This window comes from Rousettus aegyptiacus, unplaced genomic scaffold, assembly GCF_014176215.1.
Source record: "Rousettus aegyptiacus isolate mRouAeg1 unplaced genomic scaffold, mRouAeg1.p scaffold_m13_p_6, whole genome shotgun sequence".
Taxonomy (NCBI): Eukaryota; Metazoa; Chordata; class Mammalia; order Chiroptera; family Pteropodidae; genus Rousettus; species Rousettus aegyptiacus.
The window spans coordinates 83,943,334-83,960,061 of NW_023416309.1; the positions used below are offsets into that span (position 1 = coordinate 83,943,334).

The 16,728-nt window shown below is 44.3% G+C and overlaps 2 protein-coding genes across 4 annotated transcripts; one reads left to right on the forward strand and one right to left on the reverse strand.

Moving 5' to 3' along the window:
* Nucleotides 1-1,691: 1,691 nt before the first annotated feature.
* On the forward strand, nt 1,692-4,195 carry LOC107519947 (C-C motif chemokine 13). Of its 3 annotated transcripts, XM_016163198.2 has the most exons (5): nt 1,692-1,875; nt 2,742-2,897; nt 3,174-3,320; nt 3,437-3,551; nt 3,973-4,195. In XM_016163198.2, the coding sequence occupies exons 2-5, from the start codon at nt 2,822-2,824 to the stop codon at nt 4,163-4,165; spliced, it is 531 nt and encodes a 176-aa protein (XP_016018684.1). In that variant the 5' UTR covers nt 1,692-1,875; nt 2,742-2,821; the 3' UTR covers nt 4,166-4,195. The 3 variants fall into 3 exon arrangements, with proteins under 3 accessions (XP_016018684.1, XP_016018688.1, XP_016018685.1); XM_016163202.2 differs by lacking the exon at nt 3,174-3,320 and having other exon boundaries at nt 1,702-1,875; XM_016163199.2 differs by lacking the exon at nt 1,692-1,875 and having other exon boundaries at nt 2,602-2,897.
* A 2,170-nt stretch (nt 4,196-6,365) lies between these two features.
* CCL1 (C-C motif chemokine ligand 1) lies at nt 6,366-8,950 on the reverse strand. The gene is made up of 3 exons (XM_016163196.2): nt 8,875-8,950; nt 7,562-7,676; nt 6,366-6,456 (listed from the first exon to the last, which is right to left on the reverse strand). Exons 1-3 carry the CDS (start codon nt 8,948-8,950, stop codon nt 6,366-6,368), a joined length of 282 nt encoding a protein of 93 aa, XP_016018682.2.
* Between the last annotated feature and the right edge of the window lie 7,778 nt (nt 8,951-16,728).

Below are 16,728 nucleotides of genomic sequence, written 5' to 3' on the forward strand. Positions count from 1 at the left end.
GGGTCCTGAAGCAGAGGAAAGGACAGACAGGAGTCTTTATAGCTGGAAGGGTTTAATGTCCCTTTACCCACTCATTCTGGAGGAAAGTTAGGGCCTGTGCATAGGAGTGGATTCTCAGCAGAGAATAACAAACGAGGCTCAATCAGCCAAATTCATTGATGTAGACATACTTGCCCAGAATTCAGAATCTCATGTGTTGGCACAAATACTTGGGAGTAATGTTCATGTTCAGTTAGTTTGGCCAATTGAAATCTAGAATTTAAAAGGAGCCTGTAGTCAGTGAAGCTCAAATCCTAGAACTTTGCTGAGATGTTAGGAAGAAGTCTAAAGCCTCAGGGGAGTTGGATCTGTTAAAATGGATCTATTATGTGCGAGGTGCTCAGCCATCCCTTAACTGTACTCCCAGAGAAGGCCAGGGGTCACTTCCTTTATTGAAGCATTGTGAGATGTTTTGACAAGGTCAGGAGAGGTAACCAGCATCCTTAAGAGCTCTCTGATGGCTATGCACTGTAGATCAGAGATGGCCATGGAATAGCTATAATTTCATGGTTCTCAAACTTTAGTGCACACAAAAATCATCTGGAGGGCTTGTGTCATACTACTACTGGTGATAATTTAAGTAATAATGATGCCACCATATGTCATTACAGTGTTTCTAAAATAAACGAATGACCCAATCCTAGAATTCTATTTGGAAGATATATTTACAGGAATCATTTCTGGCACCTAAACCTTTGTCAGTCGGGGTCTCAGAAAGAAGTAGGTGATGCTTAAATTCGAGTGATTTGAGGAGGGTTTAATAAAGATGCTATGTACCAAGCTGTGGGCTGGGCGTGGAGAAACCACAGGGGTCCTTTGGTATTCTGCAGCTGTTGATAGGAGAGTGACTGCCTCTAGAGCTGAAGGGTAAAGGACAGAGCACGGTTCCCCAACACTGGAAAGAGTCATGAAGAGAGCCATGGAGAGGGCCACCTAGAGGGAAGTAAAAACCATCGGTTGAGGGCTGCATCCATGCAGAGAAATTAGTACTTCACCTTAACTCTTCTCCCTCTCTCCAATTCTCTAAGGGGCTGCCCAGTGTCCAAACCCAACCCGAAGCCAGAGGACCTGCGGTCCTCACAGGTCCACACAGATTAGCTTCCCGGGCCACAGAAGAGGATGAAAAAGAATGAAATTGTGACTGAAGGGACAAGCTTGCAGTCTTCTTTTCTTGCGTGGTTGCTGACAAGTGTTTGTGTTGATGTTATATAAGACTTAACAAAATGAGTTAAAGAGTGTACGCTTTCTTGATATTCTCTGGAAGAAATTGTGTAACATTTGAATTATTAATTCTCGGAACACTTTGGAGGAATCCAGTTGTGTAAGCCCTTGGGGCCGAGAGGATATTTTGTGGGAAGATTTTCACTTATTGATTCAATTTCTTAAAATAGTTTCAGAATTTCTTTCTTTCTTTCTTTCTTTCTTTCTTTCTTTCTTTCTTTCTTTCTTTCTTTCTTTCTTTCTTTCTTTCTTTTACAATTTGGCGAGTTATATTTTTGGAAGAATTCATCACTTTTATCTAAATTAAATTTATTGGCACAGGTTTTTATTCTCTTCTTGGTGTCTGCAGGCTCTGCGCTGGCATCCTCTTCTGCTCTCGTTGTTGGCTACTTGTACCTTTTTTCCTTTTCTCACGGTCAGTCTCGAGAGAGCTTCCGTTTTTCAGGAAACCAACTTTGGGTTGCTTCGATCATTTCTATTATATATTATTTCCAATTTCACTAATCTTGGCTCTTCATTTTCTACTTCTTACTCTCTCTGGGCTTGTTTTGCTGGAGTGGGAAGACCGGCAAGGATGGAGAGCAGAGAGGAGAGTGTTCCAGGCAGGCACAAAAGGTAAGCAGAGTGTGGGGGCCAGGAGTGAGCATGACGCACGAGAACCTCAGGCAGAGGGCCTGACGGAGGCCAGCGCTGTTCCTTGCCTCCCACCGTCCCGCTGCAGTGCTGCCCTCCTAGCTCCTGGCCCAGGCACACACCCCCTCCCATCAACAGCTCTAGAAACTCGAGTCATTCCCGAAAACGAGGGTCCTGGACATAGCAGTGGTTCGCAAACGATATCCACCCAGGCCCGAGGTACAGACGAGGGCACCAATATGGGACGTGAGAAGGCCCTGTCACCAGAAGCTGGCTTCGATTTGTCTCAAGTAAGGGACGTCCACATAAGACTTGGAAAAAAGACTTCTACGGCTAAACGAAAGTTTGGCCACCGTGGTGGTTCTAGGCAAACAGGCTGACCTTCTTTCTCAGTGTCACCACTCATACCCCATGAGACTTTGGTCAAGTTACGTAAACCCTCTGTACCTCAATGATTGGCCCTGTAAGCGGCCATGATGGTAGTGGTCTAGATCCTGTTAGGACTGAACGCACAATACGTATGAAGCCCTTAAACAGTGCTCTTTCTCTATAAGAGTTATTTTTTGTTTTGGACGAAGCAAGGCTGTGGAAATCTCTTCGGGTCACTTCCTACGGTCAGCGGTGGCACATCTGGGTCCCCACCTCTTGCCTGTGGTTTGGGAGGCTGGAAGGAAGCAGTGCTTACCCTGCTGTAGCCCGCAGCTTCCCTCTTGCATTTCTTGGAAAACTCTCTGGCAGCCCAGCCATCGGCTCAGCAGATTCAGAAGCCCTCTTCATCTTGACTTGACCATGGCCCTGCCCAGGCAAATATCCCTCTGAGATCTCCAACCCTCTGTTTCCTATAAAAGGGAGGCAGAGCGGCCAGAGGAACAGAGACGCTAAGACGCCAGCACCTCTCACTCTGAAGCTCGTGTCCGCGCCCTCCGCCATGAGGGTCTCTGTAGCCCTTCTGTGCCTGCTGCTCACAGTGGCCGCCTTCAGGATCCAGGTGCTGGCTCAGCCAGGTAATTCCGTTTCCTCCTTCCTTCCCTCTGTCTCCTCTCTGTTTCTCTCTCTTTCTAGGAAGCCCTAAGCCAAAGCACCCCATTTCCCAGCCTATCAGAGCAGCAGGGGTCCTTGGAGCTTCACTTTATCATCTAACTTTAAAGACTGAAAGCAGATGCCAGGGTTGGGGACAATAGGAGTTCTATCTCTCCCCCAGGCAGAGCCAGAATAAAGCCCAAGCTGCCTAAATCCGAGGCCTTTCCTATGGTCCCTACTTATTTTCCAAAACTCTGCAGATTGGGGACTTGTCACCTTGACTTCCCCCAGTCAGCAGCGATACATACCTATCATGCCGCTGAGAGAACTGACTTCAGATCTTGAGCCATCTGTTCTGAGTCCCACCCACCTCATGGCCGAGGGCAGGAGCACTGGACCTGGCGTGGGTAAGACTCACTCTACCTCTTTGCTTTCCCTCTCCTCCAGACACTTCCTGCTTCAGTCAAGCTGAGAAAAACTCAGCACCTCCTAAAGGTATTTCTCTTTGTGACTTCACTTCTAGATGCACTCGGTACCCTGTCCAACTGCTGTTTCGCGTTTAGCCATAAGAAGATCCCTGTGCAGAGGCTGAAGAGCTATCGAACCACCAGCAGCCGGTGTGCCCTGAAAGCTGTCATGTGGGTAGAAAACCCCTGCTCATGTCCACTCCCACCTCACCTCACCCCACCCCATGCTTCGATAGCCCCTGTTCCAAAGTTCTGCCCCAGAAGGTAGACATCAGACTAATTTGGAGTCTTATACTCAGGGAATAAGACCTAACCAGACTATGTAATCCAAATCTCCCTATTATTACATAAAACTAGGCCCAGAGAGGGTCTGTAACGTCCCGCCGCTTGCTTCCTGAATGGGTGAGAGATCATACCCTCGCAGTGGCTTTGGTGGGTGCCAGGCCAGCTTCCCCCAGGGTGGCAAAAGCAGCAACTTCCTCCAGAGGCCACTTCTTTCCATACCCCTCCTTCCTCCTGGAAGGAGGTTGCCATCTCTTAGGTAAAGCCCCAAGTGTTCTATCTAACTGTGCTGGTGCCCCTTCATCCACAGCTTCAGAACCAAACTGGGCAGGGAAATCTGTGTCAGCCCAAAGGAGAAGTGGGTCCAGAATTATGTGAAATACCTGGACCGGAAATCTCACACCCTGAGGACCGAAACTCTTCCAATCACACTAGGACCAAGCCAGAATACGAGAAATGATGATTCCCCTCCAGCCTTTTCGTCTACAACCTGGACGAATTAATTTTATTGTAATTTTCAAATAAATTTTCTGTTTGTGATGCAAAATATAGTCCGTCTTAAGAAATATTTAATATCACTTGAATTGTTTCTGGTTTGGTTATTTTGAATAGTGGTGTTTTTTTTTTTTTTTTTTTTTTTTTTTTTAAACAGGGTCTTGAGCTAGTTGACTCCTGTCACAAGCCCCAGTTCCTTCTCCTGTAAGCTACAGGGAGGGTCTCTCTTCTGCCTAACTCCCCAGGGGTTCTGAGCATGCCTGTAAGAATCATAGGAATGAAAGGCTACCGCAACAAGGGAGGAGAGTGCCTCGTGAATGTCAGGGGTTGTTAACTAAGTATGTTGTTATGGGACGATGAATGCAATCTTAGGACTGCTGACTTTTTGCAGAGAATATATTTTGTTTAAAATCTCCAACAGTGGTGTTTTCTTCGAGGGAAACTTCCAGTTAGTGGGGGGTGCTCTGAGGTGCAGGTAGATGGCAGAGGGCACTAGAGGATTGTAACCGATAGAGTGAGGCCTAGGCTATGTCTCGCCTGGGTTCATCTGAGTGTTAGGGAGGGCCTGGCTTACCTGGGTCCAGGATATTCTAGACCAATGGATCTAGTCCCAGCATCAGGTTCTCCCTGCCCTCATGCCTCCCGCTCTGAGCAGTTCTCCATCCTGGAGTAATACACATTGCATGCACCTGATCCCCAGGAGAAAGTCAGATGACTCAGTCCTAGTTAGCATCAGACTGGACAGAGAAGATGGGACAATATCAACCTTGGAGAACGTAGCATGGTCGTAGCTCTACCTTCAAGAGAGGTGCAGGACGGAAAAGAGGGGAGAAGGCCTGGAAGGAATATTTCCACAAAGTCAGAGTTTAGTTCCAGAATGGAAATGTTAGAGATGTTCAGAAAGGAAGGTTGCGGTGTGGTTATAGAGGAATCACAATGTCAAGGTCAGGAGTAAGGAGTTAATCCCGAAGGCAAAGAGAAAGATGCCCAAGGCAGGGGGATAGCGGAAAGAGTATCCCATGGCCGTGGGCAAGACAGAAATGGCAGGAGAGAACTGAGAACAGACTGCTGTTAGGGTCCAGGCAAGAGGAAGTAAAGAGAATTAGGGCAGTCCTGGGGTCAGAATGGAGGAGGCTGTTTAAGAAGAATGGGTCAAATGTTGAATGCTGGAGAAAGAGGGAGAAACCCTGAGACACAAGATATGAAACCTTCTCTGCTATGACCACCAAGCTGGCCTTGAGGCGTCAATTCTGAGACCCAAAATTTATCGCTCTCCCTTGCTCTTCTCCCAAGAGTCGCACATTGTACAAGTTGGCTCCCATGATTGTCTCTTTTTCTATGTTCACCCAGTAGTCTCCTGAGACTGCCTTCCTCCTCCAGGTGAGCTGGTGTCTCTATCAGTCCCAGACCCACCCATGCTGGGTACTCACCAGGACCTTCCCCAAAGAGAAGGCCCTGCTAACCCACTCTGCAGGGTCTCTCTAGTGGAGAGAATCTTCCTGTGCCATGCTGTGTCAGGCAGTTACTTGGCAACTTAGGACACGGAAAAGAATTCTGGCCCAAGAGGCAGAATCTGACCCCAACTTGTCTTGTATCCTCAGGCCTGTCTATGTCCCTCTCCAGTCTTCAGTCACCTCAGCTACAAAATAAGACGAGCAACATCTTACAGGCAGGTGACCTCGCAAGATCCTCTCCAACTATTGTGACTTTTGCATAACATCAACCACTGAACCCTTTGGTCAGGAAGGGGGAGTGTCCTGCCACCAAATGCAGACCCAGCCCTGGGTACCAGCTTGCTGCTACACTCTTCCAAACCTGGAATAAGAAACACTGCATCACAGCCTGAGTCGATGCCTACCTCTCCCCAACCCAGACAAAACGGTCATCTGAAAGGAGTGAGTCATTTATTGAATTTTATTGACAAGAAATCAGTTCTCGGGACATCCTCCAGCACCTGGCCCCAGCCTCTCAATGCCAATCAAGTTTGCACCCTGAAATCCCTGTGGGGAGGAACATGGAGGCAAGAATGGAAGATTTTATAATTTAAAGATATAAAGTGAGACGACATAGCTTATCAGGACCCAGCAGACCCTTCGTGACTCAGCAAAGTTGGTACAGAAGGACTGGTGTAGCATTGGGGGCTGTGGAGCAGGTAAAGCCACGTGGTCTCCAGAGTCCAGCGTGGAAAGGATTCCAATCACATTTCGTTTATGGGCAGGGTTTTATCTTTTGTAAACTATCCTTAACCCATCGTGTTGTCTTCCAGGCACAGCTCTCCATGCCTTCGTTCATCTTCAGTCTGTGGGCAGGGAACAAAGGAGGCACTGAGTCACCCCTTGGGAGCCACACACAAGTCCCATCTCCCTCTAGTTACTACTGGGTACCCCTGAGCTGCTCTCTCTGAGGTCTGCCCATGGCTTGCACAACAGGCGGAACACCCAAGCTTCAGGAGGACTTTAACAAGTTATGTTTCCTGGACCTCTTTCCTTGAGATTATGACTTGGTATATACATCAAAATAGGGCTGAAGGCTGAAACATGGAGGATTAGCTAGCATGGAAAATTCCCCTCCTAGAATATCTTGGGGGGCTCCTCTGCTCTACCTTTTCATGTATCTGTGTACATCTGGGACTCTCATTCTTTGCCTGTGTGTGTGTGTGTGTGTGTGTGTGTGTGTGTGTGTTTCTTTTCTGATCTGCCCACTTCCTCAACTTGTCTATTGTCCAAACTTTGGACCATTTCTGCCTTTATTATATAGATGACCTTAGACAATTTTCTCTACCACCCTAAATCTCAGTTTTCATGATAAAGCAAATGCGTGCCCGCAAGACAGTTAACCAAGAAAACATACATGAACGTGCCTTACAGATGCTGAGTAGCAAGTGTATGCTACCTAAGTCAATCTTCATAATTACCCTGTGATGCAGCTGCCATATTTACTCCACTTCACAGATGAGGAACACAAAGTGGTACCTGCATAACGCAGTGCAGAAGGCTTGCCTGACCAAGGTCACCCAAGACTGTAGGTTGGCAAAGCCGGAGGCAAGAATTAATCATGACCCCTTTACTCTTTTCACTACGCAGTAAAGCCTAGAACTTTTAAGCAATTTTTTCCTCTGGACATAAAGTATTGGGATACAATTCTTGGCGCCTTGCAGCTCCAAGAAACACAAGCCACCGCAGGAACACAGGTGCATCCCTTCTGGCACCTGCTAGGCAGTGCAGAGCTCCCCCTAGCGCCCACACTCGGCTCTGCAGCCAGGTTTAGGTGGCTTCTCTGGCCGGGTTCAGAAGCCTTAATCTGGTGGGACATTGCCATCTAGCGTCTCTTATTCTAATTCTAGGTGAGCAGGTTTCTGTTCTCTACAGGAGGAAGTTAGGGATTAAACAGGGGACAACACTCACATTACAACATCAGGATTGGAGCAGGAAGAACTGGAGTTTCTGTAACACTGGATTTTGCCCAGTGAAATTCTTTTCTTCACAAAGTTGAAGCAGCAATTGGAGGACGGCACATGAACTAGAAGAGAAGCACAAAAATAGTTTGTATTCATTTCTCAAACTGGACTTCGTTCCTTTTTCAGGATGGTTTTAAAAACCACCACCACCACCACCACAAACAAAACTCTTCCTGGTGATGTCCAGGCTTTGGGACCACGTTCCGAGGGCTCTGGAGCAGCACTGTCTTAGCCACCTAGTTCTGTGTTTAGGCAGAGTCCGGACACGAGCTCAGATCATAGCTCCCCACAAACCAGCTGGTGGCCTTGATCAAGATGAACCCGCACCCGGCCCCCAGACTTCTCATCTGTATAATAAGACTTTTTAGACTGATTTCTAATGGCTCTTCCGGTTCTGACATCCTACCACTAGTTTGTGGTTCTGCCTCAATATTGGGGTTTAAGAGCTCTTGATCCCATACCCAGGGGTGTGGTGAGCTTGGTGCATCCAGGACAACTACGGCTCAAAAAACTGGGGCAGGATTAGAAGCCATTCAAGGAGTGCAAGCTGACAAAATGACAGGGAGAGTGCTTCCAGGAACTAGCCGGCTCTCCTATTCACTCTCTAGGATGCCCTCCTCTCCTAGTCCTCAGCTCTGTCCTGACCTCCAACCCTCACTGCATCATTTGTACACCTCTCCCACACTACACGCTCAAAAAACTTGCATTCTGATCCTGGCTCCTTCCTCCCGGTTTGACTGTTTACAAATCCCTTTTCACGTGTTTAGTATTAGGTCAATATTCTCTCAACAGCCTTAGAAGGTGGGCCTTATCAATCCACTTTACTGATGGAGAAACCCAAATTTGAGAGGTAAAGTAACTTGCCTAACATTAGCCAACCATTATAGTCCCGGGTCCTGATTTCAGATTCTGTTAATTATCTGTTACACCGTGGAGGCAAGACCCAGTTCTATCTCTGGACCTCAGGCCCCCCAGCTTGGTCTAAGAACCTCACCAGCTTCCCTCCATCAGTCTGCAGAGTCTGGATGAGACAGGGCCTCCTTGAAGCTAGCGACTCAGACATCTGTGTTTGCCCAGACTCATGGTTCTCCTACTGACCCTCTGCTCACAACCCTTCTAAGTCCTCTATTCCTCTTCTTCAGGAAGAATTCTTCCTGGAGCAGAGGGTATGAAGGCATTGAGTTCAGAGTAAGCCCAGGCCCCAACCCCAGAGCTTCTTCCCTCCCCAAGGAGAAGCAAAGTGTCCCCAACTCCACTTACAGCTCCTGCCGTCCACATCCTGCAGCCACATTCTTGCCACCAGCAGGCAGAACAGAGCCATGGTGATGAGCTTCATCGCAGACTTTCTGGCTCAGGCCTCCCTGGAGTGGTCTCGATGAATCTGGTGAAGCTAAGAGCTCTCCCTTGGTCCATCCTGCAATGCCCAGGGCTTATATATTTGAAAAAAGCTTGAGAGGGGTTTTCCAGGTCCTGGTGCAGAGGTGGGGAAGTCACCAGAAGAGATGGGTTATTCAAGTCTAATGACCACATGGAAAATGCCTCTCCCCACCTCTCTGCGGGGTGTGCAGGTGTAGGGAAACTTCCTCAAGTGCAGGAGAAAATACGGTTCTTGAAAAAAATGAGTAGGAGCTGTCCCTCTGAGAAGTGCAGAAAGGTGAGTGAGAGGAAGTGGCCTGTTTGTGGTTTCTCTGATCCCACATCTTTCCATCTAGGGATGTAGCCACTGTCCCCAGAGCATGGCAGAGCTGAAAAGCTCTGGACCAGGACTGAGACACACTTGTCTTCGAATCTCAGTTATGCAAATTAGCAGTTGCATAAACTCGCCCAAGTCTCATATCCACTGCAAAATGGAAATGGTGCCTCACGATTTAACAATAAGAACTAAATAAGAATTAAATAAGATCTCCTATGTCAAGTGCCTGGCCCAGATATTTCCTATTTCAATTTTTTCCAATCACTCAACACTTTCCAACATCTTGCTATTTTCTAGGCCCTTAGTTAGCCCCAGGGAAGAAACTTAGATGCAAGGACTGACCTCCAGCCACTGTTCTTTGACTCACTGATAAAACGTAAAAGCCATCCGGTTTAAGGACAGGAGTAGGTGTGCCATGTGGAAGGCACAGGGGAGGACTGCAAAGGCATCAGAGGGCCTCTCAGGGGAATATTCCTCAAGCAGAGTCTCCTGCAGAGGGCTGAATGGAAAGGGGCCAACAGAGGAGAGGGCTTGTGTGCAGGCAGTGAGGCCTGAAGGAGCACATTCATTCCAAGGTGCCAGACAGAGCTGGAGTGTGGGCTGTAAGGAGAATGACAAAAGCGAGGAGATGGCTGGAGACAGATGCCACTCTACAGCTACGGAATGGCCAGGTCGCGAAGCCATTGCGTGCAGTGCTTACAATAAGCAGCACATGGTAGGTGCTCAAGAAGCAGCTTGGCCAAATCTGTGTATTAAAATCATGAGGCCAACATGCATTGTATAACCATAGAAGGTTAGCTAGGATGATCTATTTTGATCGTACTCTCTAGCTCACAAACCTGCAATGGCTTCCCGTTGCCAAGTGGATGAAGTCAAAGCTGCTCCTGTGGCCACTCATGGCTCCTCATGTTACATCTCCATGAATTCCCACACATTTGAATATTTGCAATTCCCTGAACATGCCACATGCTTTCCTATTCTTATATTTTCTTCATATTATAGGTAGGGGGAAAAGGAGTCTCAGAAAGAAGAAACAGAGTTCCTGAGGTCATACTGAAAATTTATTGCAGAGAGGGGACTGTGGGCACTCAGGTCATCTGATCATCTGACCTCCAATTTCCATTCATCTCACCAGCTGCTGCCTGACGCCCAAAAGGTCCTTAAAATAGTGGAAATGATTAACCCACTATTGTTACTCTCCTAATCTTTTAGTTCTTGCAGATTAATACTTTTTTTATTCCTTTATTGTCATTTTAGTGGGGTCTCAGGGGAGAAAGGAGATAAAAGTATATGGTCAATCTACCGATTGTAACCGTAGGTCTTTTTGACTCCCTTGGGACACCGAAAGGGGAGGCATGGCCACCCAGGACATTCTTCACTTTTTCCCTCTCCTTGTGGATTCAGTCCGGCCCACTCAAGAAGGCGCCAGGGCTACCTTTCCAGGAACTCACTTCCCCTCCTCCTTTCACTGTGGTCACTGTGAACCCGGGACTGGAAAAGGGGAAACAGAAAGATAAGTCATGCCTTCCCTTTCCCGGCTCCCTCAGCACCAGGAAGGAACTGGCCGGAGTCTCCTTATTACGCAGGAAGCTGGTGCTCACCAGCCCCGACCTTGTCCTCGAATCTAGGCCTTGGCACGAAGGTGAGGGCTGAGTAATAACTCAACGAAATATGGGCAACGTGAATGAGATGGGTCAGAATGGCACAGGATGGACTGACAGACAAGAAATTCTCTCAGCACAGACGCGGGGCCGGTTACTCATATGAAGAACCCTTCATTAGATGTTCAAAAACCAGAAAGTGCCTGTAGAAAGTTGTTTTTATTAGTCATCTTTTATAAAATAGGTACCTGCTTCTGGACCAGGCCCCACTGCCTCCTGCGAACACAAGTCCAGCCCACAGCCAGGCCCCCATCACACAAAACTCAACAAGGCCACCATGATTCAAATGGCGTGCCTATAGGCTATTGAGAAAGTCCCCTGAGGAGCCCTTCTCTCCCCGGGAAGGCCGATGGACAACCCAGATCTCACCACAACCTGTAACCCATGTCATAGTACATCCTGTACCCATAGCTCCAGGAACCCAGGCTGGCCTGAGCACAGGTGCCATTCTGTCAGAGTCCTTCAGGCCTGGCTCACAGGCTCAGTCAGAGCTGGCCCACTCTGAGATTCCAGATTTGGCCTCCTAGGCTCCAGAATGAGCTGAACCGACCACAGAGAGTGCACTGAGCTCACACTGCTAACCCCTCAGAACTGGAACCGGGCCTCAGATATGCTGACCAGCAGAGCCTGGACCTCCAGGTCTCCTGGCCTTTTAGTGGGAAGATCACTGGTCTTGTGGTCCAGACACCTGCATTTTAAGCCATGTTACCACTTACTAGCAGCTGGTTAATAGAGATCATCTTCCTGAACCTCTGAGTCCTCATCACTAACGCTGGTATACAATGCCCATTATTGTGAGGACTAAACATGGAAATGTGTGTGAAGGCTTCCACATCAGAGCCCAGCTTGTTACTTGATTTCTGAGAGTGGCACGCGTTTCCTCCCACCCTGCTAGGTGTGTCTGAGGCATCTTTATAGCTGTTCTGAAGAGCTGATTCTAAACTGGTCAGGTCCTGCTTCTCAACTGTGGCTGACTCACCTAGTTTTCTCATCTGAAGTCAGGGCTGTTTCCTGCCAGACCTAGCTAAAGTCTGCACTCTGTACGTTCCATTGACCCTGTGCCCCTGACCAGGATAACTCACATAATTTTCAGGGTCTGGTGGAAAATGAAAATGAAGGGTCCCTTGTTCAAAAGCTAGGAATTTCAAGATTGTGACAGCAGAGACAGTACAGGTCATAGACCACGAAGGCCACCCTGCCCCTAGCAACACTCCCGTCATCTGTCTGCTTTGTGTTAGATGGGCATCTATCAGTTTACTCCCTAAAATCTCCTAGCTCTGGTTCGGAAGGCGACTTTCCAAAGTCCTTTAGGTAAAGACATTTTTTCCCAAAGGAGCCATAAGTGTAACCGCGCAAATCTTCACTTCTTCAAAATGACTTTTCCTCATCTCTCTCTCCTTAATTCAAACTGGCTTTGGGCTCACTTGTTTCTTTTCTTTCCTTATCCTCCTGCACACCACATGACCACTCACTCCCTTAAACATTAAGCTCTTAGGTCATCATCGAACAGTCTTAGAAACAATGCTTCAAGTCTGTTGACCACAGAAACGGAGTTTCCTTCAAACTAAAGATAACATCTTGCAGCTCCACACCCACGAAGGCAGGACACCCTACCAGCATCCCCTTGAAACTAGACAGAATGATGCCATGACTGACATCAGGACCTGATGCAATCAATGATCAACTGCCTCCTACCCTGGCCCCGATCAGTCAGTAGAGCCCATGGCCTCAACTCCCTCAGCTACGAATGAGTTTTTCCCTGTAAACTAAACCCTAGAGGCTATCAGGGAGCCAGGTCTTTGAGCACTTGCTCACCTGCGTCTCCCAGCTTGGCGCCATTTCCATTTGCTTGCATGCTTTCTCTCTTTCTCTCTCTCTCTCTCTCTCTCTCTCTCTCTCTCTCTCTCTCTCTCTCTCTCTTTTTTGAGCATATATCTCATTTTTAATATGCCCTGGTTGTCCTCAGTGAGGTAGTTTTACACAAAAGAGTTCCAATAAATTTGTGTGTCTGATATCTTTGAGGGTAGAAGCAGGTTCTATCACACAAAGTACTGAGTACAGCCCTATAATTAACCTTGTGGGAAGGGATAAGGAAAGTATAGGCAGAGTTTGCATCTGTTTGTATAAATTCAACCTATCTGACTGAGTGAAAACATTCCCAAAATATTTGCTTTCTTTTAAGGAGCTAACATTGTGCTATCCAATATTGTAGCCACGAGGAATATTTGGCTATTGAATACTTGAAATGCAGCTTGTGACACAGTTGAAAGAATAATATTTTGGTAATCCCGGGTTAGATAAAGTATATTCTTAAAATTAATTTCACCAGTTTCTTTTTATATCTTTAAAGTCTCTACTAGAAAATATAAAATTACACATATGATTCATGTTATGTTTATATTAGACAGTATTATGACTAAAATATGATCTGTAGCATATAGAATTTTATTTTTGGTGTTAGTATAGTCGTAATTTCATGACCAGTATTTTCATCTGCATTCTTTTTTTATTCTAAGGTTCTGTGGACATGATTCGATTAGATGATATTTATTAGTATCTCTTATGCATTTTATAATAACTCTATATTCTTCATCACATGAGACTTTCCAGAAGATAAACCTTTTCTTCTATTTGTGGACCATTTGGTTACCACTCATCAGGAAAAGCAAGGAAAGAACTGCTTCAATCAGGTTCTATAGATTTTTAACAGGGAAGTTGGAATTTTATGTTTATTTCATTTCAGAGTAGTCCTGATCCTTAAGTCAGACATAGTTTGTCTAGTTTATGACAGAGAGTTGATTGTTCTTTCAGTTCATTGTTATATCATGATTATATCATGCTGGTTTGCCTAATTACAAATAGAATTTTTAATTGAGTCCTTCCTTACTCTCTTACTTTCTCACTAGGGTTACAACACATAACATAACTCAACAGTTTATTCTTCTTCATGTTATATTTAATTCTACTGCCTTCAGGACAATAGTCAATTATATTCATTATACCAAGGCATGTAACTTAGTCTAGTAGCTGTCTCAAGGTAACAGAGCACCATATCATAGCAAATTGTATTTACTGAGGATGTACTAGGGACAAACAGAAAGGAACATGCCAGGATGTTTGAAGTTTGTAGTGCATGTGTGAATTAGGTAAAGACAAATCTGAGTAGAAACCTCAACAAAATGCACAACTCCATGATATATTGTAGAGTAGTGGTTAGAAGCATGGAATAAGGAGTCACAATACTTGAGTTTCAATGCACTTTCCACCACCTCTTAACTATTCAAGCTTTGGCAGGGTACTTTGTTATAAAATGTGCCTAAAATTTCTTATATGTCAATCATGTAAGTAATAGGACCTACCTCTAAAGTTTATTGTAAAGATTAAATGAGGCAATGCATATAATAGGGCATAAAAGCATAGCACCTTGCAAAAATATATTACTTACTCAATATTAGCTATTATTATTAAGTTAAGGGGAATATGAATAAAATATATTTTAAACTTTGTAATGTGATCATATCAGGATGGATACTGGTTAGCAGGCAATAGCTTCACTTTGAAATAAATATATCTAAAACAATTCTCTGAATTTCTATATCTTAGAGATCCTGAACCATACAACCCAAGAACTCATTATTCACTAACTTATATTGTTCTCTACTTGATTAATTTATATGTGTCTTTTTTTTTTTTTTTTTTTTTTTTACAATCTGTGAGAAGCATCTTAAGAAACATACTAGGAACACAATAGAGGCATCACAACCAGGTATTAGCGTGGTGTGATAGCCTCCTGAATTTAATTTAAAAGAGTAAAATTTTCCAGCCCAACTCAATCTAAATACATTTTCTCTAGTCCTCCAACATGTATGTATACCCATCTTACTGTAAATATTTCCCATTTGAGGGATCTGACAACCTTGTTTACAAGCTTACAAGCTTGTTCAATGTTTGAGCTGCCTGCCAGTTGAGATGGTTTTTATGTTTGTTAAATCTATACTTGAAGGCAGAAATGTGTCATTTAATATTCTTTCTTTTCATCTAAACATCTTAAGTCTTTTCCCTACCTTTTTTTCCTGCTGTTTGTTTTAATACATTTTCTACTTACTTTCCTTATACTTTGTTTTTTTGATTTTCTATTACCTAAAACTTCTTAGAGGATTTCATTCATTTTTCCTTTGTTTTTGACAGAGCCAACATATTTTTATCATGAAATTTCTTTTTTTTTTATTTTCATTTTTCATTAGTTTTGAGTATATAGTACAATGGTTAGACATTTACATAGCTTATGAAGTGATCCCCCAACTACTCTATCAGCCATCTGGCTCTACACACAGTCATTACAATACTATTGACTATATTCCCTATGCTTTAGTCTACGTCTCCATGACTATTTTGTAACCATTAATTTGACTTCATCATTCCTTCACCGTTTTCACCCAGTCCCAAAAACACTTTCCCTCTGGCGATCACCAGATTCATTCTCTGTATCTGTGAGTCTGTTTTTGCTTAGTTTGTTCCTTTCATTCCCTAGATTTCACATGTAAGTGAAATCATATGGTATTTATCTTTCTCTGTTTGACTTATTTCATTCAGCATAATGCCTTCTAGGTCCGTTTATATTGTTGTGAATGGTAAGATTTCATTTTTTATGGCTAATATTCCAGTGTATGCATGTACCATAACTTCTTTATCCAGTCATGTGTTGTTGGGCACTTAGGTTGCTTCCATAGCTTGGCTACATCTTGCAGCAAACATAGTCATACATAGATCTTTATGAATTAGTATTTTGGTTTCCTTTGGATAAATACCCAGAAGTGCAATTGCTGGGTCAAATGGTAGTTTCAGTTTTAATTTTTTGAGGAAACTTCAAACTGTTTCCATTTTGTACCATTTTGCAATCCCCTCACAGTGTATGAGGGTTCCTTTTTCTCCAAATCCTTGCCACCACTTGTTGTTTTTTAATTTATTGATAACCATTCTGACCAATGTGAGGTGATATCTCATCGTGATTTTAATTTGCATTTCTCTAAGGATTAGTGATGTTGAGCATCTTTTCATATGTCTATTGGTCATTTATATATCCTCCTTGGGAAAATGTTTATTCAAGTCCTCTGCCCATTTCTTAAATTGCATTAAATGTGGGGGATAATTTTTGGTGTTAAGTTATATGAGTTCCTTATATTTTGGGGATATTAAGCCCTTATTGGATACATAATTGGAGAATATCATCTCTCTTTCAGTAAGTTGTCTTTTGTTTTGTTGATGGTTTCCTTCACTTTGCAAAACATTTTTAGTTTGATGTAGTCCCATTTGTTTATTTTTTCTTTTTTTCCCCTTGCCCAAATAGATATATCAGAAAAAAAAATTACTAATAGCAATATCAGAATTTATTGTCTATGTTTTCTTCTAGAAGCCTTATGGTTTTGGACTTACATTTAAGTCTTTAATCCATTTTGAGTCTATTTTTGTATATGGTGTAATAAAGTGGTTCAGCTTCATTTTTTTTTTTGCATGTATCTTTCCAGTTTTCCCAACACCATTTATTAAATAGACTATTTTTACCCCATTGTATAATCTTACTTCCTTTGTCATATATTAAGCGAGTGTATAGGCGTGGATTTATTTCCAGGCTCTCTATTCTGTTCCCTGATCAATGTATCTGTTTTTATGCCAGTACTATCCTGTTTTGATTACTATAGGCTCATAGTATAGTTTGATATCAAGTAGTGTGATTTCTCAAGATTGTCTTGGTTATTTGGG

What these genes read in the sequence shown, in the direction of transcription:
- LOC107519947 (XM_016163198.2), top strand. Translation starts at nt 2,822, where the DNA reads ATGAGGGTCTCTGTAGCCCTTCTGTGCCTGCTGCTCACAGTGGCCGCC. An exon ending in CCAGGTGCTGGCTCAGCCAG is followed by an intron (nt 2,898 to 3,173) that starts GTAATTCCGTTT and finishes AAAACTCTGCAG; the next exon opens with ATTGGGGACTTGTCACCTTG. An exon ending in TGTGCCCTGAAAGCTGTCAT is followed by an intron (nt 3,552 to 3,972) that starts GTGGGTAGAAAA and finishes CTTCATCCACAG; the next exon opens with CTTCAGAACCAAACTGGGCA.
- CCL1 (XM_016163196.2), bottom strand. Translation starts at nt 8,950, where the DNA reads ATGAAGCTCATCACCATGGCTCTGTTCTGCCTGCTGGTGGCAAGAATG. An exon ending in GGATGTGGACGGCAGGAGCT is followed by an intron (nt 7,677 to 8,874) that starts GTAAGTGGAGTT and finishes CTTCTCTTCTAG; the next exon opens with TTCATGTGCCGTCCTCCAAT. An exon ending in TCCAATCCTGATGTTGTAAT is followed by an intron (nt 6,457 to 7,561) that starts GTGAGTGTTGTC and finishes CCCTGCCCACAG; the next exon opens with ACTGAAGATGAACGAAGGCA.